Source organism: Malus domestica, chromosome 02, assembly GCF_042453785.1.
Source record: "Malus domestica chromosome 02, GDT2T_hap1".
Lineage (NCBI taxonomy): Eukaryota > Viridiplantae > Streptophyta > Magnoliopsida > Rosales > Rosaceae > Malus > Malus domestica.
The window spans coordinates 8,606,576-8,629,581 of NC_091662.1; the positions used below are offsets into that span (position 1 = coordinate 8,606,576).

General features: G+C 41.4%; 3 protein-coding genes across 6 annotated transcripts in view; 2 read left to right on the forward strand and 1 right to left on the reverse strand.

Moving 5' to 3' along the window:
- Positions 1-8,216, forward strand: part of LOC103435015 (TMV resistance protein N-like) — an 83,737-nt gene extending 75,521 nt beyond the window's left edge. Inside the window, exon 5 of the mRNA XM_029089650.2 lies at positions 7,987-8,216. The gene's annotated coding sequence lies outside the window, so the exon portion shown is untranslated. The remainder of the gene's footprint in view (positions 1-7,986) is intronic.
- Positions 7,520-9,090, forward strand: LOC103425294 (monosaccharide-sensing protein 2-like). The gene is made up of 4 exons (XM_029097822.2): positions 7,520-7,553; positions 7,987-8,394; positions 8,543-8,847; positions 8,977-9,090. The coding sequence occupies exons 1-4, from the start codon at positions 7,520-7,522 to the stop codon at positions 9,088-9,090; spliced, it is 861 nt and encodes a 286-aa protein (XP_028953655.2).
- An 8,503-nt stretch (positions 9,091-17,593) lies between these two features.
- Positions 17,594-20,526, reverse strand: LOC139189239 (uncharacterized). 4 transcript variants are annotated; one of them, XM_070807792.1, is made up of 3 exons: positions 18,842-20,526; positions 18,661-18,758; positions 17,594-17,998 (listed from the first exon to the last, which is right to left on the reverse strand). In XM_070807792.1, exon 1 carries the CDS (start codon positions 20,395-20,397, stop codon positions 19,723-19,725), a length of 675 nt encoding a protein of 224 aa, XP_070663893.1. In that variant the 5' UTR covers positions 20,398-20,526; the 3' UTR covers positions 17,594-17,998; positions 18,661-18,758; positions 18,842-19,722. The 4 variants fall into 4 exon arrangements, 1 of the variants encoding a protein (XP_070663893.1); XR_011572961.1 differs by lacking the exon at positions 17,594-17,998 and adding an exon at positions 18,183-18,271 and having other exon boundaries at positions 18,842-18,963; XR_011572960.1 differs by lacking the exon at positions 17,594-17,998 and adding an exon at positions 18,402-18,485 and having other exon boundaries at positions 18,842-18,979.
- Positions 20,527-23,006: the final 2,480 nt, after the last annotated feature.

The following is a 23,006-nucleotide window of genomic DNA, read 5'->3' on the forward strand; positions in this document are numbered from 1 at the left end:
TTCCACTTCATCCATCCAGCTTGTATGCTATGGTTGAGATCTCCATCTAATTATCCGTTCTTTTGCAAGATAGATCCTAGGTAACGAAAACGGTCGCTCTTTGGTATTTCTTGATCTCCGATCCTCACCCCTAACTCGTTTTGGCCTCCATTTGCACTGAACTTGCACTCCATATATTCTGTCTTTGATCGGCTTAGGCGAAGACCTTTAGATTCCAACACTTCTCTCCAAAGGTTAAGCTTTGCATTTACCCATTCCTGAGTTTCATCTATCAACACTATATCGTCTGCGAAAAGCATACACCAAGGAATATCATCTTGAATATGTCCTGTTAACTCATCCATTACCAACGCAAAAAGGTAAGGACTTAAGGATGAGCCTTGATGTAATCCTACAGTTATGGGAAAGCTTTCGGTTTGTCCTTCATGAGTTCTTACGGCAGTCTTTGCTCCTTCATACATATCCTTTATAGCTTGGATATATGCTACTCGTACTCCTTTCTTCTCTAAAATCCTCCAAAGAATGTCTCTTGGGACCCTATCATACGCTTTTTCCAAATCTATAAAGACCATGTGTAAATCCTTTTTCCCATCTCTATATCTTTCCATCAATCTTCGTAAGAGATAGATTGCCTCCATGGTTGAGCGCCCTGGCATGAACCCGAATTGGTTGTCCGAAACCCGTGTCTCTTGCCTCAATCTATGCTCAATGACTCTCTCCCAGAGCTTCATTGTATGACTCATTAGCTTAATACCCCTATAGTTCATGCAATTTTGTACATCGCCCTTATTCTTGTAGATAGGCACCAAAGTGCTCGTTCGCCACTCATTTGGCATCTTCTTCGTTTTCAAAATCCTATTGAAAAGGTCAGTGAGCCATGTTATACCTGTCTCTTCCAAAAGTTTCCACACTTCGATTGGTATATCGTCTGGGCCTATTGCTTTTTTATGCTTCATCTTCTTCAAAGCTACAACCACTTCTTCCTTCCGGATTCGACGATAAAAAGAGTAGTTTCTACACTCTTCTGAGTTACTCAACTCCCCTAAAGAAGCACTCATTTCATGTCCTTCATTGAAAAGATTATGAAAATAACCTCTCCATCTGTCTTTAACCGCGTTCTCTGTAGCAAGAACCTTTCCATCCTCATCCTTGATGCACCTCACTTGGTTTAGGTCCCTTGTCTTCTTTTCCCTTGCTCTAGATAGTTTATAGATATCCAACTCTCCTTCTTTGGTATCTAGTCGTTTATACATATCGTCGTAAGCCGCTAACTTAGCTTCTCTGACAGCTTTCTTCGTCTCTTGCTTCGCTTTTCTATACCTTTCACCATTTTCATCGGTCCTCTCCTTGTATAAGGCTTTACAACATTCCTTCTTAGCCTTCACCTTTGTTTGTACCTCCTCATTCCACCACCAAGATTCCTTTTGGTGTGGGGCAATTCTAATTATCACTTACATGATGCTAAACAACAAAATTAGATAAAACCGTGATTTGATTTGCAAGCATGCTCAGCTCAAGGACATAACAGCATGTACAATTACTTATGTAAATTAGTAAATCTGCAGCATCCTCTGATCCATTGATCCACATAGAAAGGTCATTGTGTGATGAAACATTAACAAACCCGTTATGTGAAAAGTCACTTCATTTTAAGGGATCCAAAGGACTTGAATAAGAAATTGCATCCGTTTCAAGTCTCTGCTGCTGTTCCTGCTGAAGAGAAATTCATAAACTCAGTCTCTGGAGTATATCGTAATAGCTTAATCACAAAGTCATTTTATCTGTCCCCATCAAGGTACAAATACCATTAGAAATTCTGAAATATCTAAACTACAACAAAGCAAGTTCGTGAATTTAGCAGACACGGGAATCAGGCACAAAAGAAATAATTTTCACCGTCGAAAAGACAGCAAATAAATGTATTTAGGGGAGGAAGCCAAACACAAAATCCCTTTTAGCCAGCAAAGACTCGACAAACCGCCACAACTCACCGCAAAACCAAACCGTTAAGAGTTTCGCTCAAATCAACACAAATCCGAAATAAAAACTCACATACAGCTGTTATAGAATCTACCTGAGTTCAATAGAATTTGTTTGACGGTGATCTGAATGCAGGCCATGCCCAGACTGGACTGAAAAGTCGCCGGAAAGCCGGTCACAACTCTGCAATCGCAGACCGAAAAGGAGGGGAATACTCTGAAAACAGGGCAAACAATGACAACCCGACAAAACCAAAGCTTTATATAAATGAAGCATAATTCAGTTTAAATTTCATAATTTATTTCTTTCATTTTTTGACCAATCAAACAAACCATCACCGGAGAAAGATCCAACACGAAAAAAAAAAAAAACTTCTATACCTTGATCGCAATCAGCTTGCAAGGTTGCAGACAGAAAGGCCAAAATTTGAACAACAACTTTTGCTGAAATCAAATATGAAAGCAGATCAGAAAGGCAGACCCAAAGCACGAAAAAGAATCAAACAACATACAATCAGAAAAGCAGAAAACCTTAGATCGTATCCATAACTTTTCCTGAAACCAAAAATCAAACCGCATCACAAAGCCACACCCAAACAACGAAAAAAAATTGAAATCAGATACGACAACAAACGAAAATAACTCACCAGAGAAGGGCCGGCCCAGGCCCAGTGCAAGCAGGGCAACTGTCTGGGGCCCAAAAATATTGGGGGCATCAAAATTATTAGGGTGATAAATTTATATATGTTTTCATAAGAGTATACATTTATAAAATTTGGTTCAATGACACAGAAATTTAAGTAGAAGAGGTGGTTTGGTCATTTGAAAATAATGAGAGGTCTTGAGTTCAAAACACCATTGGGTGCTTATTTACTTTCTAATTTTTACAAATTTATTTTCATAAGAGTATAAATTTATAAAATTTGGTTAAATGATCAAGAAGTTTAATTAGAAGCAATGGTTTTTGTTGTTTAAAATTAGCAAGAGGTCCTAAGTTCGAAACGCTATGGGCATATTTATTTTTTTCAATTTTAACAAATTTTTGTTTGGTTGTTAATTTATTTTTAGTTACTAGCTAGTAGCTATGTACGTTGTTATTTTTAAATATTCGTTTCAATTCAAGTCTAATCTTCAACGATGAGTAATACGTAGACAAAATTTGTAGCGTAAATTTGTAAATTATATGACGTGTTATCAAAATATTTAATTTAATGCTCATTCATTACTAACACATATCAATTAAAGACTCGAAAACATCATTATTTTTTTAGTCCCATATTGACAAGGTTAGTAAATAAGAAAAAACACCTCATGATTTATACAAAAACACTTTCAAAGTTCAAATGGAAAACAAAACTCATCATCTATCTACTTATAAGCCCAGAGTTGTTTGGTTTTCTTCTCTCAATACAAAATAAATTAGTCTTTTTGTGTTTCTAAATTATTGAGTTTGAAGTGTTTTTCTAAGTATAATTTTATCAATGTTTTATGTGTGAAAATAAATAATTTTCTTATATGAAGTTATGACACTTTTTTTGGCGTCGCCCCGGGCCTCAAAAATCTCTGGACCGGCCGAGAACGTTAGTTTTCTGGAAAGAAAATGGCCGTGGATAATCGGCGAGAGAAAGATGTGTGAAGGGTGGACAGCAAGAACAACGAAGGCGTGAAAGAGGAAAAAAACCTAGGCTCCAAAATAAGCAAAAGTTGAAAATGGAGAGAGAGAGAAACGAACCCAAACAAAAGGCAGAGAAGAAATGGAGCGGAAGAACCACCGATGACAGACGCGTGGTCACCAAGAGCAGAATCGTCGTTGTACTGTAGAAAAGCTGGAGGAAAACGCTCAGGGAAAAAATTTGGAGGGCATTTTAGTCCGCTCACTATCCGTGAACAGTAAACGCTGGTTTGGTTTTAGTATAGAAATAATTTTGTAATCATCACTATCCCTCACTTAATGCTGCACAAGTATATTTGGTACCAAAAAAATCAATTCTCTTGGGTCATAAGCTCATAAGTGACATGTTTTGTTTGACTATTTGCACCACTTCTTATAAACTTGAAATACCCCTTTAAGCATATTCCAAAATACCGATTGAAGTGTTCTCCAAAAAAAAAAAAATACTGATTGAAGTTTTAAAAAAGTCTACCACCCTTGGATTTCCAAATGATTTTTATCAATATATTTGTTGGTTACACTTATCTTTTCCTATCAAACTAAGTAGGCATATTTTGATACGAATATTGTTAGAGATGCTCATGCTAATTATAATGATCATATACCAAATAACTCAATATAATCACGAAGATTCTTAATGAAGCACGGATTAGAAAAGACATGGAGGAGTAGTACTTAAGTTCACGTGTCGGTATTAGAAAAGAGTTGGTTAGCCTGAGAAAATGAATAAATGTGATACCATGATAAATGAGCATGTCGACCTACAGTACCCAAATTTCATGCTTTGTTGATATCGTTTAAGTTAAAGGTACTGTTTTACAGGTTTGTCAATTGATGGCGACTTACAAGGTATTGAACGAAGAAAATTAAAGGCATTGTGGTGAAGTTGCTCAAACCAGATGTGATACCCTTGAATGCAAAAAACTTCTTCGAGATGATAAATCTTGAAATTTTTATAAGCCATAATGCACGCTTTTTTAGATACGTTAATTATTTGCCCAACGATTTGAGGTTGTTTGATTTAGGTGGAGAAGTGTTTCAAAATCGGGGATCCAATATTCTTCAAGAGCATATGTCTTTGTTCAATTTGCAATATCTTCCAAGGCCTCTTGTCACATTTATTATGTCAAACAGTGGCATCAAACAATTGAAGGGATTTAAGGTGCGTATACATATTTTAAATTAATTTGACCGATTACTAATTTAAATGTATATTTTATTTTCGGAAAAAGAATTTTCTGCAAAGTTTTTCATTATTAATTATTATATTTAAAGTATGTGACTTTGTTTTTTTTTATATATTTTATATTTTGGTTTCACAGAATTTGACAAAGCTTACATCTATGAATTTAAGTTCTTGAGAATTTTTGGAAAAAATCCCCGACTTATCCGGAAGCCCAAACATAAAGTACTTGGATCTACATGGTTGCACAAGTTTGGTTGAGGTTGATGATTCTATTGGATTTCTTGATAAACTTGTTGATTTAGATCTTGGGGGGTGCTCTAGGCTTACGAGGTTTGCAAAACGCCTTTGTCTTGGTCGTTGCACAAGGCTCGAGAGTTTTCAGAAATAAAGGACGAGATGGAATCTCTAGCGTATTTGGATATAGATTGAAGTGGCATAAGAGAGTTGCCTTCATCGATTGCATAACTTACGGGGCTTGAAGAATTGACAGTATATGGTTGTCAGAACCTTATAGGTACATCATTACATCGTATTTATGGGTTGCAACTTATCACTTAGGTTGAATTTCATGAATGCCCAAAACTCGTGACATTTGGGAAGAATAAGGTGAAGTTTGATGAAATTTCATCCAGCAGTACTAAAACAGATAAAAATGATAGAACAAACAAAGAAAAATTTAAATGCTTTTATAGCAGTATTTCAAGTTAATTGCTTATTTTCATGCATTTTAACCTTTTTATGCACATAATTGATTTGACATACGGTCATAGTAGCTTCATATGGAAAAACATTTCATAGTGACAGAACCACAGATGGTACATCATGTGTTTTTATGTAAGTGGTGAGAAATTTTATTTTTTAAGTTATTAACTTTTTAACACATATATTTCATCATTTGTATAATAACACGTGGTGTACCACATGTGTGCTGATCACACTAAAAAATCTCTCCTCCATGTAACATGGTTTATATGCCATGGGGTGAAAAGGGCGCGTGCTTCAATAACAAACGAAAAAAAGAATCAGCGTTTATGAATAGAAGTTGCAACCAAAGTTCCTCTCCATGGACTCTGAAAGGTAGTCCGTAGGAAACTGCTTTGTGGTTGTGGGTAGGAAGAAAAGTTAGACCGGATATAATATAAATAAGAAAACGCGTGTGAAGAAAATCACTCTACAATCTGTGTTTTTTAAGGAGATGGATTGTCTGCCCTCACCTCCTCATACTCTCATGTTTTATGCGGTCACGGTTAAGCTACGTCAACATTTACTTTTTATCTTATTATTTTTATAAAAAAATTAATATAAAATATTAACGTGCCTTAATCGTGACTACACAAAACAGGAGAGTATGAGAAGAATATAGAAAATGAGAGGGCATGGAAAGAGAATGGCAGACAATCTATCTCCGTTTTTTAAAGCACTCCTCCCTCTTTTTTCAATGCACTGCGCATTCCTTTGCTTTTCTCATGTATTTTATTCCCATCCTATATGGAAGCGTGAAGGGAATGGGACCCTAACAAAGACTGATAATAGTAATTATGGTCTGGTTAAGAAGAAAATGCATTATTAGTCTAAAAGACCACCGAATGTCGGTGGGACCAAGTTTGATTGCACTTAGGGGTGGGCACTTAGAATCGAAAACCGAAACCGAAACACGAACCAAATCGAACCGCACCAAACGATTTGCCTATATAGGGAAAGAAAGAAGACATAGGACCTAACTTTGCCTAACTTGCCTAACTTGCCTAACTTGCCTAACTTACCTAATTTACATAAAGAAAGTTGACTAGCCTAACTTCACTAGCCATCCAATACTCATGGCTGCTTTTAGTTGACAAAATTAATTAATTTAAATTAAATACATAAAAAAATTATAGTAAATTACATTTTATCTCATCAACTTTGGGTCCCATAACAATCTTATATCTCATATTTTAAATATCGCTAAATACATCAATTTACAAATTCATTGCAATATCATACATCTGTCAACTTTTCTATTAATTTTTATGTTAAATGCTGATGTGGCAGACACAGGCTTGCTCCCTTACCTAACTAGGTTATAAAATTAATTTAATATTAACAATTAAAGAACTTTTAGTTCTAAATTAAATTAAAATTAACAAACAGATTGATGTATATTTTAACGGAGGTTTAAGATGGATATTTTAACGAAGGTGTCAGATTGCAACAAATTCGTAAGTTAACTTAAAACATTGTAATGTTTAAAAATGAGGTATAACTTTGTTATATGATCCAAAGTTAAGGTGGTAACATGTAATTTACCCAAGAATTTAAACAGTTTTCAATCTGCAGAAACAAAGATTTCATATCTGTAGGTGGCTACTAGCTAATTATTAGAAAAACAGAAACCACATTTGTATCCTACAGTACCTTTGACTGTGAGTGAGTAAGCCACAGCCCTTCACTAATAAAACAAATTCTAATTAATCAAAACAAACAACAATGGAAGGAAAATATGCAAGGAGAAATGAGATTATGAGTACAAATTTCAAGATTAATCGTCTTAAAACTTGGTTTTGTTTTCAGATATATAAATCTACAAAGAGAAATGGAGATTACAAGTACAAAATTTCTGCAGGAAGATCAAAGAACTACATCGTTTGGATGAACATGTAGAGCACGTACTCCTCTCTCTGTTAATCAAGTTTACACGCAGAGATGAAAAACTTGTTGGAGTACCGTTTAATCAAGAGTACTTTTTATGAGCATTTCCAATTAACGAATAGGTGGAAATTTTGATTTGGTGTTGATTAATAAGATTTAGTACGATTATAATATCAAGAGGAGACAACAATGTAGAAAACATGGCCATAATTTCACAGGTCTCTGTCCCTATATATTAATTCCTTGAAGATTCTGGGATGGAGTTTGGGTCAAAATTGCAGCCTACTGTGTAATGTTTTTGGTTTTGGACAAATACTCTGTCTCGTGCCTTTTGCCATTTATGGGTCCTTTGTTTTCTCTATTGCTGCTGGGACTGAGTCCATTAGATTTGCCAATTTATTTTCTTTGCTCCCACAAGCGGGGTGCAGGAGGCTATAAAAAGAGTTTTGAAATTTATAGGGCACGTTTATTTCATGCCATTGACATTTTCGCGCTAACTTTTTGGCTTCTATGATCCACAGGTGAGTTGGCTTCGCTAGTTGAGGGTCTTCGCACAGGCAAGGAAACATCATTGGAAGAGTTCATCATTAGTGCCCCCAATGTGCTTACTGAAAATCAGGGAAATCAAATACGGCTATATGGCCCCGAAAAGGGCTTATCATACATCGCCAAACCTGCAACTGGAGTGAGTTTTATATCTCACCACGGGAGCGCGTTGAACCAGAGCATACCACTCGTGGATCCTCTGGTCACTCTCTTTAGCAGTGTCCACGAGAAGATGTCCAACAGAGGAAGCAAAGGCAGCATGCTTTATCCAAATCTTGGAAGCATTTTGAATGCAGGAGAGTATCATAATAAAAACGCACATTGGGACATAGAGAGCCAGACAGATGGTGAGGATCACGAATCTGAAGCATCCGGGGCTTATTGTGATGAAAGCTTGAGAAGTCCACTAATCTCGTGCCAAACAACAAGCATGGGAACGCCTAGGTCCGGCGGCAGTGCTTTAGGCTATCAGTAGTAGTATGGACACTGGTGGAGGTTGGCAGCTGGCTTATAAGTATTCTGACTGAGTAGGCGAAGACGGGAAGAAGGAAGGAGGAGTTCGAAGAGTGTATTTGCATCAGGATAGTGCACTTGGGTGTCGGCCTGCATCGGTTGTTTCAATTTCTGGTGTAAGACAAGAAAGGAAACTCATTCATGCTGGTCTGGTTAGTCAGCCTGATGTTTCACTCAAGGAACCGACAAGTCTGCGCTCTCTTCGTGCAGAAAAGGTTCCTCCATCGGAAGCTGTTATTAAAGGGCCAACATGGAGAGATCTTCTTGAACCGGGAGTGAAGCATGCACTAGTTGTTGGAATTGGACTTCAAATTCTTCAGCAGGTTTGGTAGAAAAGGTTAAACAGTTCTTTGAGTTATAAAAGCGCTTGGAATTTTATTAAATTATAAAAAATCTTTCAGAAACTTTCTTGTTTGTCAACCTTCTTATGTCTTTTCTTTTCAGCTGCGCAGATTGTCGGCATAAATGGAGTTCTCTACTACACTCTTCAGGTTTATGAGCAAGCCAGCATCGCTGTTCTTCTATTTAACATAGGGTTGATTCCAAACAGGTATCTCTCTTCTTAAGTGCCATTACAACTTTCTGAATGCTTCCTTGCATTGCTACGTCCATGTGGCTAATGAATATAACTGGCGGAAGGTTTTTATCTTTCAAACACCTTCAACTTCATAGAAACGGTAGCTAACTTTTAAACAAAAAATATAACTAGGGGACACTATCCCAACGTACATAAAAAATTTACTCCCATGGGTTGAATCCGACATCTGCATCTCTCTTCGTAAGTGCCATTACAACTTTCTTAATGGATATAGCTGGCAGAAGATAATTTCAAACACCTTCGGTTTCCTAGAACAGATTACTAACTTTTAATCAAAATTATAACTACGGTACACTATACAAACGATAAAATACAGTTTAGTGTCCCTTATGGTCTATGTAGTGTCCCTCCGGTTCTAATTTGGACTAAAAGTTTGTAATCGGTTCTATCTATGCATATTTGTGGAAAATAAGCTTTCCTTTTTGCCTTACTTGGTATGCAGGTCGCTGCTGCTCTCCACATTATATTGTCCCTCACTCTTCTTGTAGTTGCCAACATTATCAACTTGGGAACTGTTCTGAATGCAACAATCTCCACCGCCGTGCCTGCTGCTTCGTCATGGCATTTGGAGTAACCCCGAACATTGTCTGCTTAGAGATCATCCCTACGAGCATCCACGGCCTCTGCATTGCCATCTGTGCCCTCGCATTCTGGATTGGAGACGTCATCATCACTTACGCATTTCCTGTCATGCTCTCCTCCGTTGAATTTGCTGGCATCTTCAGAATCTGTGTTGTCGGGTGCATCGTTCCCGGATATTTGTTTACTTGAACTAAAGGCATGCCTCTTGAAGTTAGCTGCTGCTGATGCATCTGTTGGATTCCAATGATAACTGATTTGATTGTTTAGAGGGTTTGAAAGTTTGGTTTGGCTTTAGATTGGGATTATGAGGACAGGATTTGAGTTGGAAAAAGTGCTGATGACTGGATTGCATTTTTAGAAAGTGATTTTGTAATCCTCACTATCCCTCACTTAAGAGACATGTTTTGTTTGACTATTTGCACCACTTCTTATAAACTTGAAATACCCCTTTAAGCACATCCCAAAATACTGATTGAAGTTTTAAAAAAGTCACCCTTGGATTTCCAAATGATTTTTATCAATATATTTGGTGGTGTTTGTACCATACTTGACCAATCCCGAAACTACCGAGCACCGGCCAACGCTATACTGTCAAGGACCCAGAAGAGTTCCCCTCCGACCAGGAGGCCAATCACTACTCGACACGTGTCAAGATTAGAAGCCAATAAGAGCGCAGCACGTGTCAACATCAAGAACCAATCATAACATGACACATGTCAATGTGACAAAGCTACAAGTTTTTCTATAAATAGGGGTCATTCCCCCACAATATTGCCTAATGCCTTTTGTGTTAAATCATTCACAAGAACTCACTAAATTAAGAGCTTGATCCTTTGTACTTGTGTAAGCCCTTCACTACTAATAAGAACTCCTCTACTCCGTGGACGTAGCCAATCTGGGTGAACCACGTACATCCTGTGTTTGCTTCTCTGTCTCTATTCATTTACGTACTTATCCTCACTAGTGACCGAAGCAACCAAGCGAAGGTCACAAAACCTGACACTTTCTATTGTACCAAAGTCTTCGCTGATTTTGTGCATCAACATTTGGCGCCGTCTGTGGGAAACGACACTTATTCCTACTCTCTTCAGCTGTGTCAAGCTGGTTTCTATCATTCGTACACTTTCTTTTGATCAGGCATCCCTCTCCAACATGGGAAGCGAAGGAAGCCACAGCACACAGAATGACACTCCCCTTGCACATAGTGCGAAACAACGAAAGAAGGAAGGAAAACGAGTTCTTCTTCAAGCTAAAGTCGATGAGTTGGAAGCTCAGAACAACAAGATAGCAATGAGGAATGAGGTCCTCCAGGAGCAATATGAGAAGCTCTTCGAGACACTCCACGAAGCTAGGCAAGCTCAGACACGCGAGCTTGTTGCCCCCGTGGAAGTCAACCATCAACTGGGTGCCCTCCAACATGGAGGGTCACATGCATTCGACATAGATATCCCTGATAGGGAACAGATTACCCCTCGACTTGATAATCAACATGAGGCTTCTCTTAACCCAGTTGCTTCGACCCGAACCATGAGAAGTGGAGGGAGACACCTTTTTGTTGAAGGGGCAGAAGGATCGAAAGCCGTCTTTCGCGATTGTCGGGATTTCCTGAAGCAACGTCGAGAGAATTCCATCCATATAAGCTCAAAGATTAATGACCCAAGGATTTCTGAGAGACTCGGTCCCCTGCCACGGCCCAAGCCGGCCACCAATTTGGGGAAGGGGCAACAAGTCCTAGAGAGACATGAGGGTACAGGGGACTCAGAGGTGTTCCGACAGACATACCCTGGAAGCCAGTACAGCGAGTCCAGGGAAAAATCACATGCCCTTGATCAAACCTTCCTAATTCCAATAGGAGATGGAGATTTACGAAAGAAAGCTCCAGTGACACATAACTCCGCTCAGGACCCCCTTGTCCTACAACTTCTTGAGGAAGTAAACAAGTTGAAGGCTGAACGTCAGGCTGAAATACCTGACTGGAACCAACCCAGGCCTGGCCCTCTTACAAGGAGGATCCTCAACACCCCCCTTCAAGCAAAGACAAAGCAAAAGCTTGGCTTGCAACTTTATACTGGAAAAGAGGACCCGATTGAGCACCTTAACCTCTTTGAGTCCACCATGGCATACCGGATGCACACCGACGAAGAACGATGTCTTCTCTTCCCCTCCACCCTCTCTGGTGGAGCTCTAAATTGGTATTGTCGTCTTACACCTGAGACGGTAGACTCATTTGAGGAATTGAGGAAACTATTTGTTTCCCAACACATTTTCCAAACCGATCGCTTGCACTCTGCAGATGAGTTGTACACTATCCGCCAGAAGCCAGACGAGTCATTACGTATGTATGCTGGCCGCTTCAGCCATGAATACTCCCGGTGTGCCGAGGCAGACGACAAGACTGCCCTCAAAGCCTTCACGGCAGGCCTACGTGATTGTTTCTTTAAATACATGATCAATGCCAATACTTGGAAGACTTACTCTGAGGTGATGGCGCAGGCTTATAACCATGCCTCCGCCGAGGCAAAGACATATCAGGAGAAACCCCCTACAACCATCCTTTATCAACAAGTGGGAGGTGGAAGCCAGACTCACCTAAATGAGAAGACCTCGACTTTCCAAACAGCAGTGGCACCTCCCCATGCCTTGCATAATGCTTCGTTGAATCAACAGACATATCAATTTCAAGGCAAGAGGAAGGATTTCCATCCTCACCACTCTCATTCCAGTAAAAAGAGTAAGGGACACTATCCCGATAACCAAGGGTATCGCCACAATAACGCTCGCCCCCAGGCAGTCAATGCAGTGGGTCAAACCCGCGTCAAGATACCCCCTACCCCAAGGTATGAGACATACACGCCCTTGAATGCCACATGCGCGGCCATTTACCCCAGCATAGCTCACCTGATACCAAAGCCAAAGCCGAGGCACCCAGATTACACGCCCCCGAATAACGCGGGCATGTTTTGTTGCTACCATGAGCATAACGGCCATGATAGCGAGAAATGTATCATCCTCCGTGATCGTATTGAAGCTTTGGCACGAGAAGGAAAAATTGATCAATTCCTCCTTCACCCTCAAAGGGATAACCGTAACCAACGCCAGGTGAATGTCATATATTCCATAAGCGGCGGCACACCCATATCTGAATCTTCCAATAGGGCCATGAAAAACAGTGAACGAATTCTGAGGCCTGGTCACCAAGTGTTTCACGTGGAAGACATTAGGGGAGGGAAGTATCAAAAGCCTAACTGGGATCCGATATGTTTCTACCCTGAGGAAGAAAGAGGCATCATCTACCCTCATAACGACCCATTGATCGTGGAGGCTCACATAGCCAACTTTGATGTTCGACGAATCCTCGTAGACACAGGGGCTTCGGTCAATATCATGTTTGCCGAAGCTTTCAGGGCACTCAGTGTAGCTGAACACTTGCTCGATCGCTCGATTTCTCCTCTGATAAGCTTCTCCGGTGATATCGTGCAACCCTTAGGGAGCATACATTTACCCTTTACTATTGGTACAGGCCCTTACACGGCTACCATTACCACTAACTTCCTAGTGGTTGACTGCCCAACGGCATACAATGTCATCTTTGGGCGCACAGGCATCAATGATCTCAAGGCTATGGTATCCACGCATATGCTGTTGATGAAATTTCCAACCCCCCATGGCAACGGCTACATCAGAGGAGATCAGCTTAGTGCACGATCATGTTACAACACTTCAGTTAAGCAACAACACTTGCCCGGACCCAAGGAAACCCTGCCTGTACATGACCAAGTCACAAAGACCAGCCTAGATGAAGCGAACTTGGATCTTCCTGATAGCAACAATCAACCCGATGATCCTCGAGATGACTCTTTCACCCAGCAAGCCCAACCTGCTGAAGAGTTGGAGAAGGTACCTATCTCAAGAGATTATCCAGATCGCATGGTGAAGATTGGCACCACATTGTCACCACCCCTTCGGTTAGCATTGATATCTTTTTTGAAAGAGAACACTGAGGTCTTCGCCTGGTCATACGAGGACATGCCAGGCATCTCTCCCGATGTCATCTGTCATCGTTTGAGTATTGACCCCAAGATCAAGCCGGTGAGACAGAAGCGAAGATCTTATGACGCTGAACGATACGAGGCAATGAAAGCAGAAGTTGAAAAACTCAAAGGCATAGGCTTTGTCCGCGAAGTCAATTACCCGACATGGGTAGCAAATGTGGTCCTTGTTAAGAAAAATCCGACCAAAGAAAGTCTTTTGCTTCAAAAGGTCTTGTGGAGAATGTGTGTTGACTACACCGACCTAAACAAAGGGTGTCCGAAAGATAGCTTCCCTCTTCCTCTTATTGACAGACTTATAGACTCTACGGCCGGGTGTGAACTCCTGAGCTTCATGGATGCTTACTCAGGATACAACCAAATCCTCATGAACCCTTCGGATCAAGAACACACAGCCTTCACTACCGACAGAGGACTATACTGCTATAAAGTCATGCCTTTCGGCCTAAAAAATGCAGGAGCGACTTATCAGAGACTAGTCAACTCAATGTTCGCCGAGCAGATTGGGAAGAACATGGAAGTTTACGTTGATGATATGTTAGTCAAGAGCAAACATGCTGACCAACACATCACCAACCTATCTGAAACTTTCACTATTTTGAAGAGGTATCGAATGAGGTTAAACCCCAACAAATGTGCTTTCGGCGTAGGCTCTGGCAAATTCTTAGGTTTCATGATTAGCCAACGAGGCATTGAAGCTAATCCCGAGAAGATCAAAGCAATCCTCGACATGAAGGAACTGGTAACTTCAAAGGACATCCAGAGCCTTACTGGCAAGGTGGCAGCCTTAACCAGGTTCATTTCTAAGGCCACAGACAAATGTGCTCCCTTTTTTAAAGCACTTAAGGGAAGTAGGAAGTACATTACATGGACTGATGAATGTGCCGAGGCATTCAAAAACCTCAAGGAGTACATGAGTAAAGCCCCTCTACTCTCCAAGCCCGAGGTAGGAGACATTCTCATTATCTACCTATCGGTATCAGCTTCAGCCGTAAGTTCCGTTCTCATTCGAAAGGATGGGAATATTGAGCGACCTGTCTACTACGCTAGCAAAGCCTTACAAGATGCGGAGACACGGTACTCTAACATTGAGAAATTGGCTCTGGCATTGGTCATGTCTGCTCGAAAACTCCGCCCTTACTTCCAAGCGCACTCCATCATCGTGCTTACCAATTATCCTCTTCGACAGATACTCCAAAGTCCTGACATTTCAGGGCGAATGATCAAATGGGCAATAGCGTTGGGTGAGTTTGACATCTCCTACCAACCAAAGCCAGCTGAGAAGGGCCAAGCAGTGGCAGACTTCATTGCCGACTTCACATATCCGGTTAACATTGCTTCTACACCTGAAGCAGTGGCTTCATTACCCCCGGAAGCTCAGAAGATAGAACCAACAACCCCAGCATGGAGTCTGTATGTTAATGGCTCATCCAACCAACAAGGCTGTGGAGCGGGACTAGTCTTGACTACACCCGACAAAGTAGCAATGGAGTATGCTCTTCGTTTCAAATTCAAGGCATCAAATAATGAGGCCGAGTATGAAGCCCTTCTAGCAGGATTACGTTTGGCCAAACACCTCGGGGTTAAACAAATTGATATTTTCAGTGACTCCCAATTGGTGGTCAACCAGGTTACCAACAACTTTGATGCTAAGGACAGCTCCATGGCAGCATATCTTGCGCAAACACAACTTTTGCTCAAGCACTTCCACTACCAGATCACCCAAGTTCCTCGAGCGGCAAACAGTCATGCAGACGCCCTGGCTCGCCTCGCCTCGGCTGTGGAAGACAAGATTGGAAGAAAAATTCATGTCGAACTGTTGGCAACACCAAGCACCATGGCCGCAGAAGTATGCAACTTACAACAGGGGGATAGTTGGATCACCCCGATCTATAATTTCCTTGCTCATGGCACCCTCCCAAATGATAAAGTCCAGGCTAAGCAAATTCGATACAAGTCTACCCGCTACCTGATCATCAATGATCAACTCTATAAGCGAGGTTTTAGCCTGCCATACTTAAGGTGTCTTACGCCTGCCGAGGCGGAAATCGTCCTTCGGGAAATACATGAAGGAGTCTGTGGAGATCATGCTGGATCTCGGTCCCTAGCACACAAGACTTTTCGCCAAGGATATTACTGGCCAACACTCCACCAGGATGCCATCAAAGTATCCCGCTCATGTGACAAATGTCAACGATATGCGACTATTCCTCATTCCCCTCCAGAGCCTCTTACTCCTATGATCAGCCCTTGGCCCTTCGCCCAGTGGGGACTTGATTTGATCGGCCCAATGCCGGCAGGGAAGGGCAAAGTCTGTTACGCAGTCGTTGCAGTGGACTACTTCACAAAGTGGGCCGAAGTAGAACCCTTGGCAACCATTACTGAGGCAAAGATAGAAGACTTCGTGTGGAAGAACATCCTTTGTAGATTCGGCATTCCCAATGCGATAGTCACTGACAATGGGCGACAGTTTGACAACAAGAGGTTCAGGTTGTTCTGCTCTAAGTTCAACATCAACTTATGCTTTGCCTCTCCAGCTCATCCCCAGTCTAATGGACAAGTTGAGGCCATCAACAAAATAATCAAGCGCACTTTGAAAACCAGCTTGGACAAAGCTAAAGGCTGTTGGCCAGAATTTGTACCCCAAGTTCTTTGTTCATATCGCACTTCATATCGGACTTCAACAGGAGAAACTCCATTCTCACTTGCCTTTGGCACAGAGGCGGTTGTCCCTGTTGAGCTCGAGCAAGCAACATTCCGAGTCCAGAACTACATTCAAAGTGAAAATGACAAACAACTCACCCTCAACTTGGATTTAGTTGAGGAACACAGAAATCAAGCTCACTTGAGGAATGTCGCCTACAAGCAGCGCATCTCCAACTATTATGACTCTAGGGTCAAGCCTCGTTCTTTCAAAATAGGAGACTGGGTCTTAAAGAAAAGATTACTCTGCGACAGAGTCCCGAGTGAAGGCACACTTAGTCCAAACTGGGATGGACCGTATGAAGTCATTGGCATCAGTCGCCCTGGCTCTTACACACTTAGAAGCTCCGATGGCAAGACCCTTGGCCATCCATGGAACGCTGATCACTTGAAGTACTACTACAAATAGACTCACGATGTACAAGTGTTGAGCTATAGCCGTTCGGCATCCTATGTAATGAAGGCCATTTGGCAATGAATTCAATAAAGAGGTAATTTAGCCAACTCATCCCTCACTCTTTTACATTCATAGCAAGCGATGCCGGAACCCTTCTCAATCAGAAAGCAATCCGTCTTCCACAGTCACTACAAAACAAGCAAATGAAGACCGTGTCAAGCGCCAAAAAAAAAAAAAAAAAAAAAAAAAACAGCTTCATCCAAAAAGCTTCACCCGAAAAGCTTCACCTCCAAAGCTTCACCCACAAAGCTTCACCCAAAAAGCTTCACCCGAAAAGCTTCACCTCCAAAGCTTCACCCACAAAGCTTCACCTAAAAAGCTTCACCCACAAAGCTTCACCCAAAAAAAAACTTCACCCGAAAAGCTTCACTTAAAAAAGCTTCACCTACAAAGCTTCACCTGAAAAAGCTTCACCTAGAAAGCTCCCTCTACATACTTTCACCATCAAAGCTTCACCTAGAAAGCTTCATCTACAAAGCTTCATCTACAAAGCTTCACCTAGAAAGCTTCAACACCAAAGCTTCACCTAGAAAGCTTCAACACCAAAGCTTCACCTACAAAGCTTCAACACAAAACCTTGCTCCAAATAAACAAATTTTGTTCACAAAACCCAAGATGCCCTTGAACTTGTACAAAAACACTTGGGTAAACATAAACATTTTTTGTTTTACACCCACAAGGGCCCAAAATTTTCCTTCTTATTTATTCACTTATATATGTTCCCAAACATATTATAATAGATCCAACAACAAGCCAAAGTCCCAAGTTTCATAATGGACAAAAGTACAAGCAATTCATCAATAATGAAGGTGCTACAAAAATTGGAATCTGCCCCAAAATAGAAATCCAACCCAAGAGACTTTTTCTCTCTCTCCCTCTTCCGCCTCCTTTCATCTATCAAATTTCTGCAACCTCTGCTCTTCTCCAATGGAGCTGAATTTTAGACACCCTATAGTTCTTGAGCATATGAACAACTTTCAAGAAGGAACCATTTCTGTTTGAGCGACGGAAATTACAGTGTTGAAGCTCCAAACATGATAGTCGGCTTCTTGCAGATTTCGAAGCTGTTGTGATGTTTCGAAGATCTGGAAATATTTAACCGTTAGTTCATCCTGAATTTTTGATATGTTATGAAAGAGTCGATGAGGAACAACTTCAATGAAGAAAGCATACCGATCTGAACAAGAGAAAATGGAGTTTCGAAGCTCACAACAAATCTGACGGGTTGACAGAAAAATAATAACCAGTCATTCATCATACCTGGATTTCTGGAGTTATACTGCTCCGAGGGATCTCAAATTTGGATATGTTGTAGTTCACAAGTTAAGGAACAACTTCGATGAAGAAAGTATGTTGATCTGAGCAAGAGAAAATGGAGTTTGTGAAGCTCACAACAAGTCTGACGTGTTGATATACAAATGACGAACAATTACTCAACATACCTGAATATCTGGAGTTATACTACTCACAACAAGTCTGACGTGTTTGAGCGACGGAAATTACAGTGTTGAAGCTCCAAACATGATAGTCGGCTTCTTGCAGATTTCGAAGCTGTTGTGATGTTTCGAAGATCTGGAAATATTTAACCGTTAGTTCATCCTGAATTTTTGATATGTTATGAAAGAGTCGATGAGGAACAACTTCAATGAAGAAAGCATACCGATCTGAACAAGAGAAAATGGAGTTTCGAAGCTCACAACAAATCTGACGGGTTGACAGAAAAATAATAACCAGTCATTCATCATACCTGGATTTCTGGAGTTATACTGCTCCGAGGGATCTCAAATTTGGATATGTTGTAGTTCACAAGCTGAGGAACAACTTCAATGAAGAAAGCATGCTGATCTGAGCAAGAGAAAATAGAGTTTCAAAGCTCACAACAAATCTGACGGGTTGACAGACAAATGATAAACAGTCACTCATCATACCTGGATTTCTGGAGTTATACTGCTCCGAGGGACCTCAAATTTGGATATGTTGTAGTTCACAAGTTAAGGAACAACTTCGATGAAGAAAGTATGTTGATCTGAACAAGAGAAAATGGAGTTTCGAAGCTCACAACAAGTCTGACGGATTAACAGAACATTGATGAACAGTTACTCATCATACTTGAATTTCTGAAGTTGTACTACTCCGATGGATCTCAAATTTGGATATGTTGTAGTTCACAAGATAAGGAAAAACTTTCATGAAGACGACTTTGCAATCTGAGCTATAGAGAAAGGTGTTATCTTGCATCCACTCAGGCTGATTAGTGGAAACGAAAAGCAATTCCACCAAAGAAAAGATGAAAAAGAGAGAAAAGCTACTAATTGCACTTGATCTTGTCTAGTCAATAGCATGCAGCATCAAACACACAAAAGTTGGAAATATTTTTAGATAAAGCATATACGAATGTGTGACATCGAAACAAGGATTCGTTACTTTGACAAATTAGTAACACGCGAGACACCTCATTCGGCAACTCTCTTCGCCTGAAGACTTGGGGGACTCCCACCATATGCTACTGCACCTTGATACTCGGCAGTCTCACAACCACTCAGTGACTTGGATTTTTCAAGTCTCCAACCGAGAAGTTTTCCTCACTCGGGAAATTAAGGGAACACTACCTCAAACTACATGCTTCACTCACAAAGCTTCAACAATACAGGTTTCAACAAAAGCAAAAATTCAAAGAACTTTATGAAGAAGGCTTTGGTGTATTTAACACAATATGTTGAAATGAAGCAAAGCTTATTTATTAATATTTTCGATAAGCCACAAATATGTACATATACATGAGTCAAAATAAACAAACAAAAGGGAGCCTTCACAAAGGTTGCTTAGGGGAAGTCTCAGCAGTCGGTAGAGCCCCAGAAAGAGAAAGCACCGGAGGGTGGTTATCCGGAGCCTCAGTACTTGACAAAACCCCAGAAGGAGGAGGCATTGGAGGTTCATCATTTGAAGCTTCATTACCAGGTACAGCCCCAGAGGACGAAGGCAATAAATGCCTTTGGAACAAACCCACAAACCGCTGATGATCAAGTAAAACCTTACCATCAGATTCCTTCATCTGGTCAAGCTTCCTCTTCATGTTTGTAGCATAGTCATGGGCGAGCCGGTGCAACTGCTTATTCTCATGCTTGAGCCCTCTAATCTCCTGTTTGAGACTCATCACTTCAGCAGCCAATGATTCAACTTGGCGGGTTCTAGCAAATAGGCGTTGGGCCATATTAGACACAGAACCTGCACACTGAACACTAAGAGCCAGAGAGTCCTTAACAGCCAACTCATCAGACCGTTTGGAAAGTAGTCTATTATCTTTGGGAGTGAGAAGGTTCCTGGCCACCACTGCAGCGGTCATATCATTCTTCATCACAGAATCCCCAACGGTAAGAGGACCAGTAGGGGATATGAAGGATGGGCGCCATATGTTGTCTGGAGAAGGCGTGGCTGTCTCTTCTCCAAGGTTCAAGTCAAAACGACGGTCGGAGGGTCCAGACATTTTCAAATGTGTTGAAGAAGGAAGATGTCAGACAAATCAAGATCTTAGAAGTGCAAGAAATGAGCTTCTACTGGTAGAGATTCAAGTGTGCTGTGGAACTTAATGCCAGCCTCTATAAAAATCTGCACTCGACGGAGCTTCAGAAATCGAAGAGGCGTTTGCTTTCTCAAAAGCTGGGCTGCTCAGAGACCACGAGGGCCGATCTCAGAAATCGAAGAGGCGTTTGCTTTCTCAAAAGCTGGGCTGCTCAGAGACCACGAGGGCCGATCTCAGAAATCGAAGAGGCGTTTGCTTTCTCAAAAGCTGGGCTGCTCAAAGACCACGAGGGCCGATCTCAGAAATTGAAGAAGCACCTGCTTTTTCAGCCTCGTCAGCACCTGTCACATGCACACTCAGCTTTGCGGAAATTACGGGCAATCTGTCGAAGATTTCTGGTGAAGTAGAAAGCACGTGAATCTTACTGTTCAATCACCGCTCTCCATATGCACCATCAACTCCTCGGGTACCACATATAACTTTGTCAAAGATCTCTGACAAAGTTTAGGCACGAGAATTTCGAAGTTCCAGCTACCCTACTATTACCCATAAGGGTAAAGGAACAGCACCACTGCTTGACAACTGGAAAGTCCCTATGTGTGTCGACCTCCGGGTTTTGCGGCAAGACAGGTTGGCAAGAACGTCCAACCTTTACTCACATTCGAGAAAAGACTCCCAACATAATTACTTTCTAAAAAACCGGAGTAGCACCGCTTTCCGAATCTCGAGAGTCAGATCCTCGACGGGATTGCTTGTTCGAAAACCGAAGAGGCACAACTCTCAGAACTTCGAAAGCCAGATTTCCTTAGATAAAGCTTGTCTGTAATCTTCACACGTAACATCAGCTTTCCAGATACCACATACCACTTTTTCAAAGTGCTCTGACAAAATTAAAACACGTGAAGCTGGCAGCTCCCACTACATTGCTGTGACCAAGAAGGGTAAAGGAATAGCATTACTACTTGTTATTGGGAAATCCCTATATACATTGACCTCTCTCCTCAACGGACAGGAAAACCTGCAAAAATGCTCAACCCTTTCTCGCATTCGAAAAGGCACCCTCAACATAACCTCTCGAAATACTCAGCTTTATTTCCCCCCGATAATACCTCAGCAAATAAGCCACACCAAGAACAAGAGTATCTCATATCATCAGGGTCGAAAGCAAGAGTATCCCATATCATGCTTTCTCCCTATCTTTGTCTTTGTCCTTGTCCACACCTGCAGGACAAGGAGAAAGAGAGCAGTCAGTCGGAACCTGAAATCAAACCTCCAATTTGGAACTGACTGCCTGGAGCCTTTGCCTGGTTGCTTACTTAGCATTGCTCTCGAGTACTCATCCTCAACTGCTGTCAAGGTCACGAATTCCACCGGCAAATACCTCATGACAGTTGATCAGATATTGGCTCTTTACACTGAAGCTGCCAAGCGTGGATGAGTCACTATGAAGGAATGTTCTGAAGGACCATTTAAATGCAAAGGTTGCACACCACTTCTGCCATGCAAAAGATTGAAGCAGAAGGTTCAACGGTGAGCTGAAACAGATCACTACAGCACGACACCTTTCCATACCACATTCATTATTCCGTCAACAGCAAAAGTATCCCATATCATCAAGGTCGAACATACTCTAGATTTGATGGACTTGTTTTGACCCTCAAATTTTTGAGTCGGCCTTATACTCTGAAGGGCACCAGAAAACCCTCCAGCACAGTTCAAGAATAAGCCTGTGGAAAGTTACTTCTTCAAAAGCAAAAGTATCTCATATCATCTCTTATCCATTTGCTTCTCCTTATCCTGGCAGTTGAATGAGAGACAAGGAGAATGAGAACAATCAACCGGAAGCCGAAGTCAAACCTCTGATCCTGGGTTGCTTACTTGGAAGTTTGACTGCTTACCTTAACTGTCACCTCTTTCGGCAGATCTCCTAGCTCGGCGACTTGGGGGACTCCTACTATAGGGTTTGTATCACACTTGACTAAGCCCGAAACTACAACTAAGCTTCAAGTGAAATTGATACATTACCTTGTGCGTCAACATCAGCTAAATACACCATTCCCGGATGGAGGAAAAGTACTTCCAGAGAAGGGCAGATGAAGATCAGACCACACTTCGGTACTTAGAAGTTTCGTGATTACTCAAGGGATTGGATCTTGCAAGTCCCCAACCGAGGAGTTTCCCTCACTCGGGAACTTAGGGGAGCACTGTTTGTACCATACTTGACCAATCCCGAAACTACCGAGCACCGGCCAACGCTATACTGTCAAGGACCCAGAAGAGTTCCCCTCCGACCAGGAGGCCAATCACTACTCGACACGTGTCAAGATTAGAAGCCAATCAGAGCGCAGCACGTGTCAACATCAAGAACCAATCATAACATGACACATGTCAATGTGACAAAGCTACAAGTTTTTCTATAAATAGGGGTCATTCCCCCACAATATTGCCTAATGCCTTTTGTGTTAAATCATTCACAAGAACTCACTAAATTGAGAGCTTGATCCTTTGTACTTGTGTAAGCCCTTCACTACTAATAAGAACTCCTCTACTCCGTGGACGTAGCCAATCTGGGT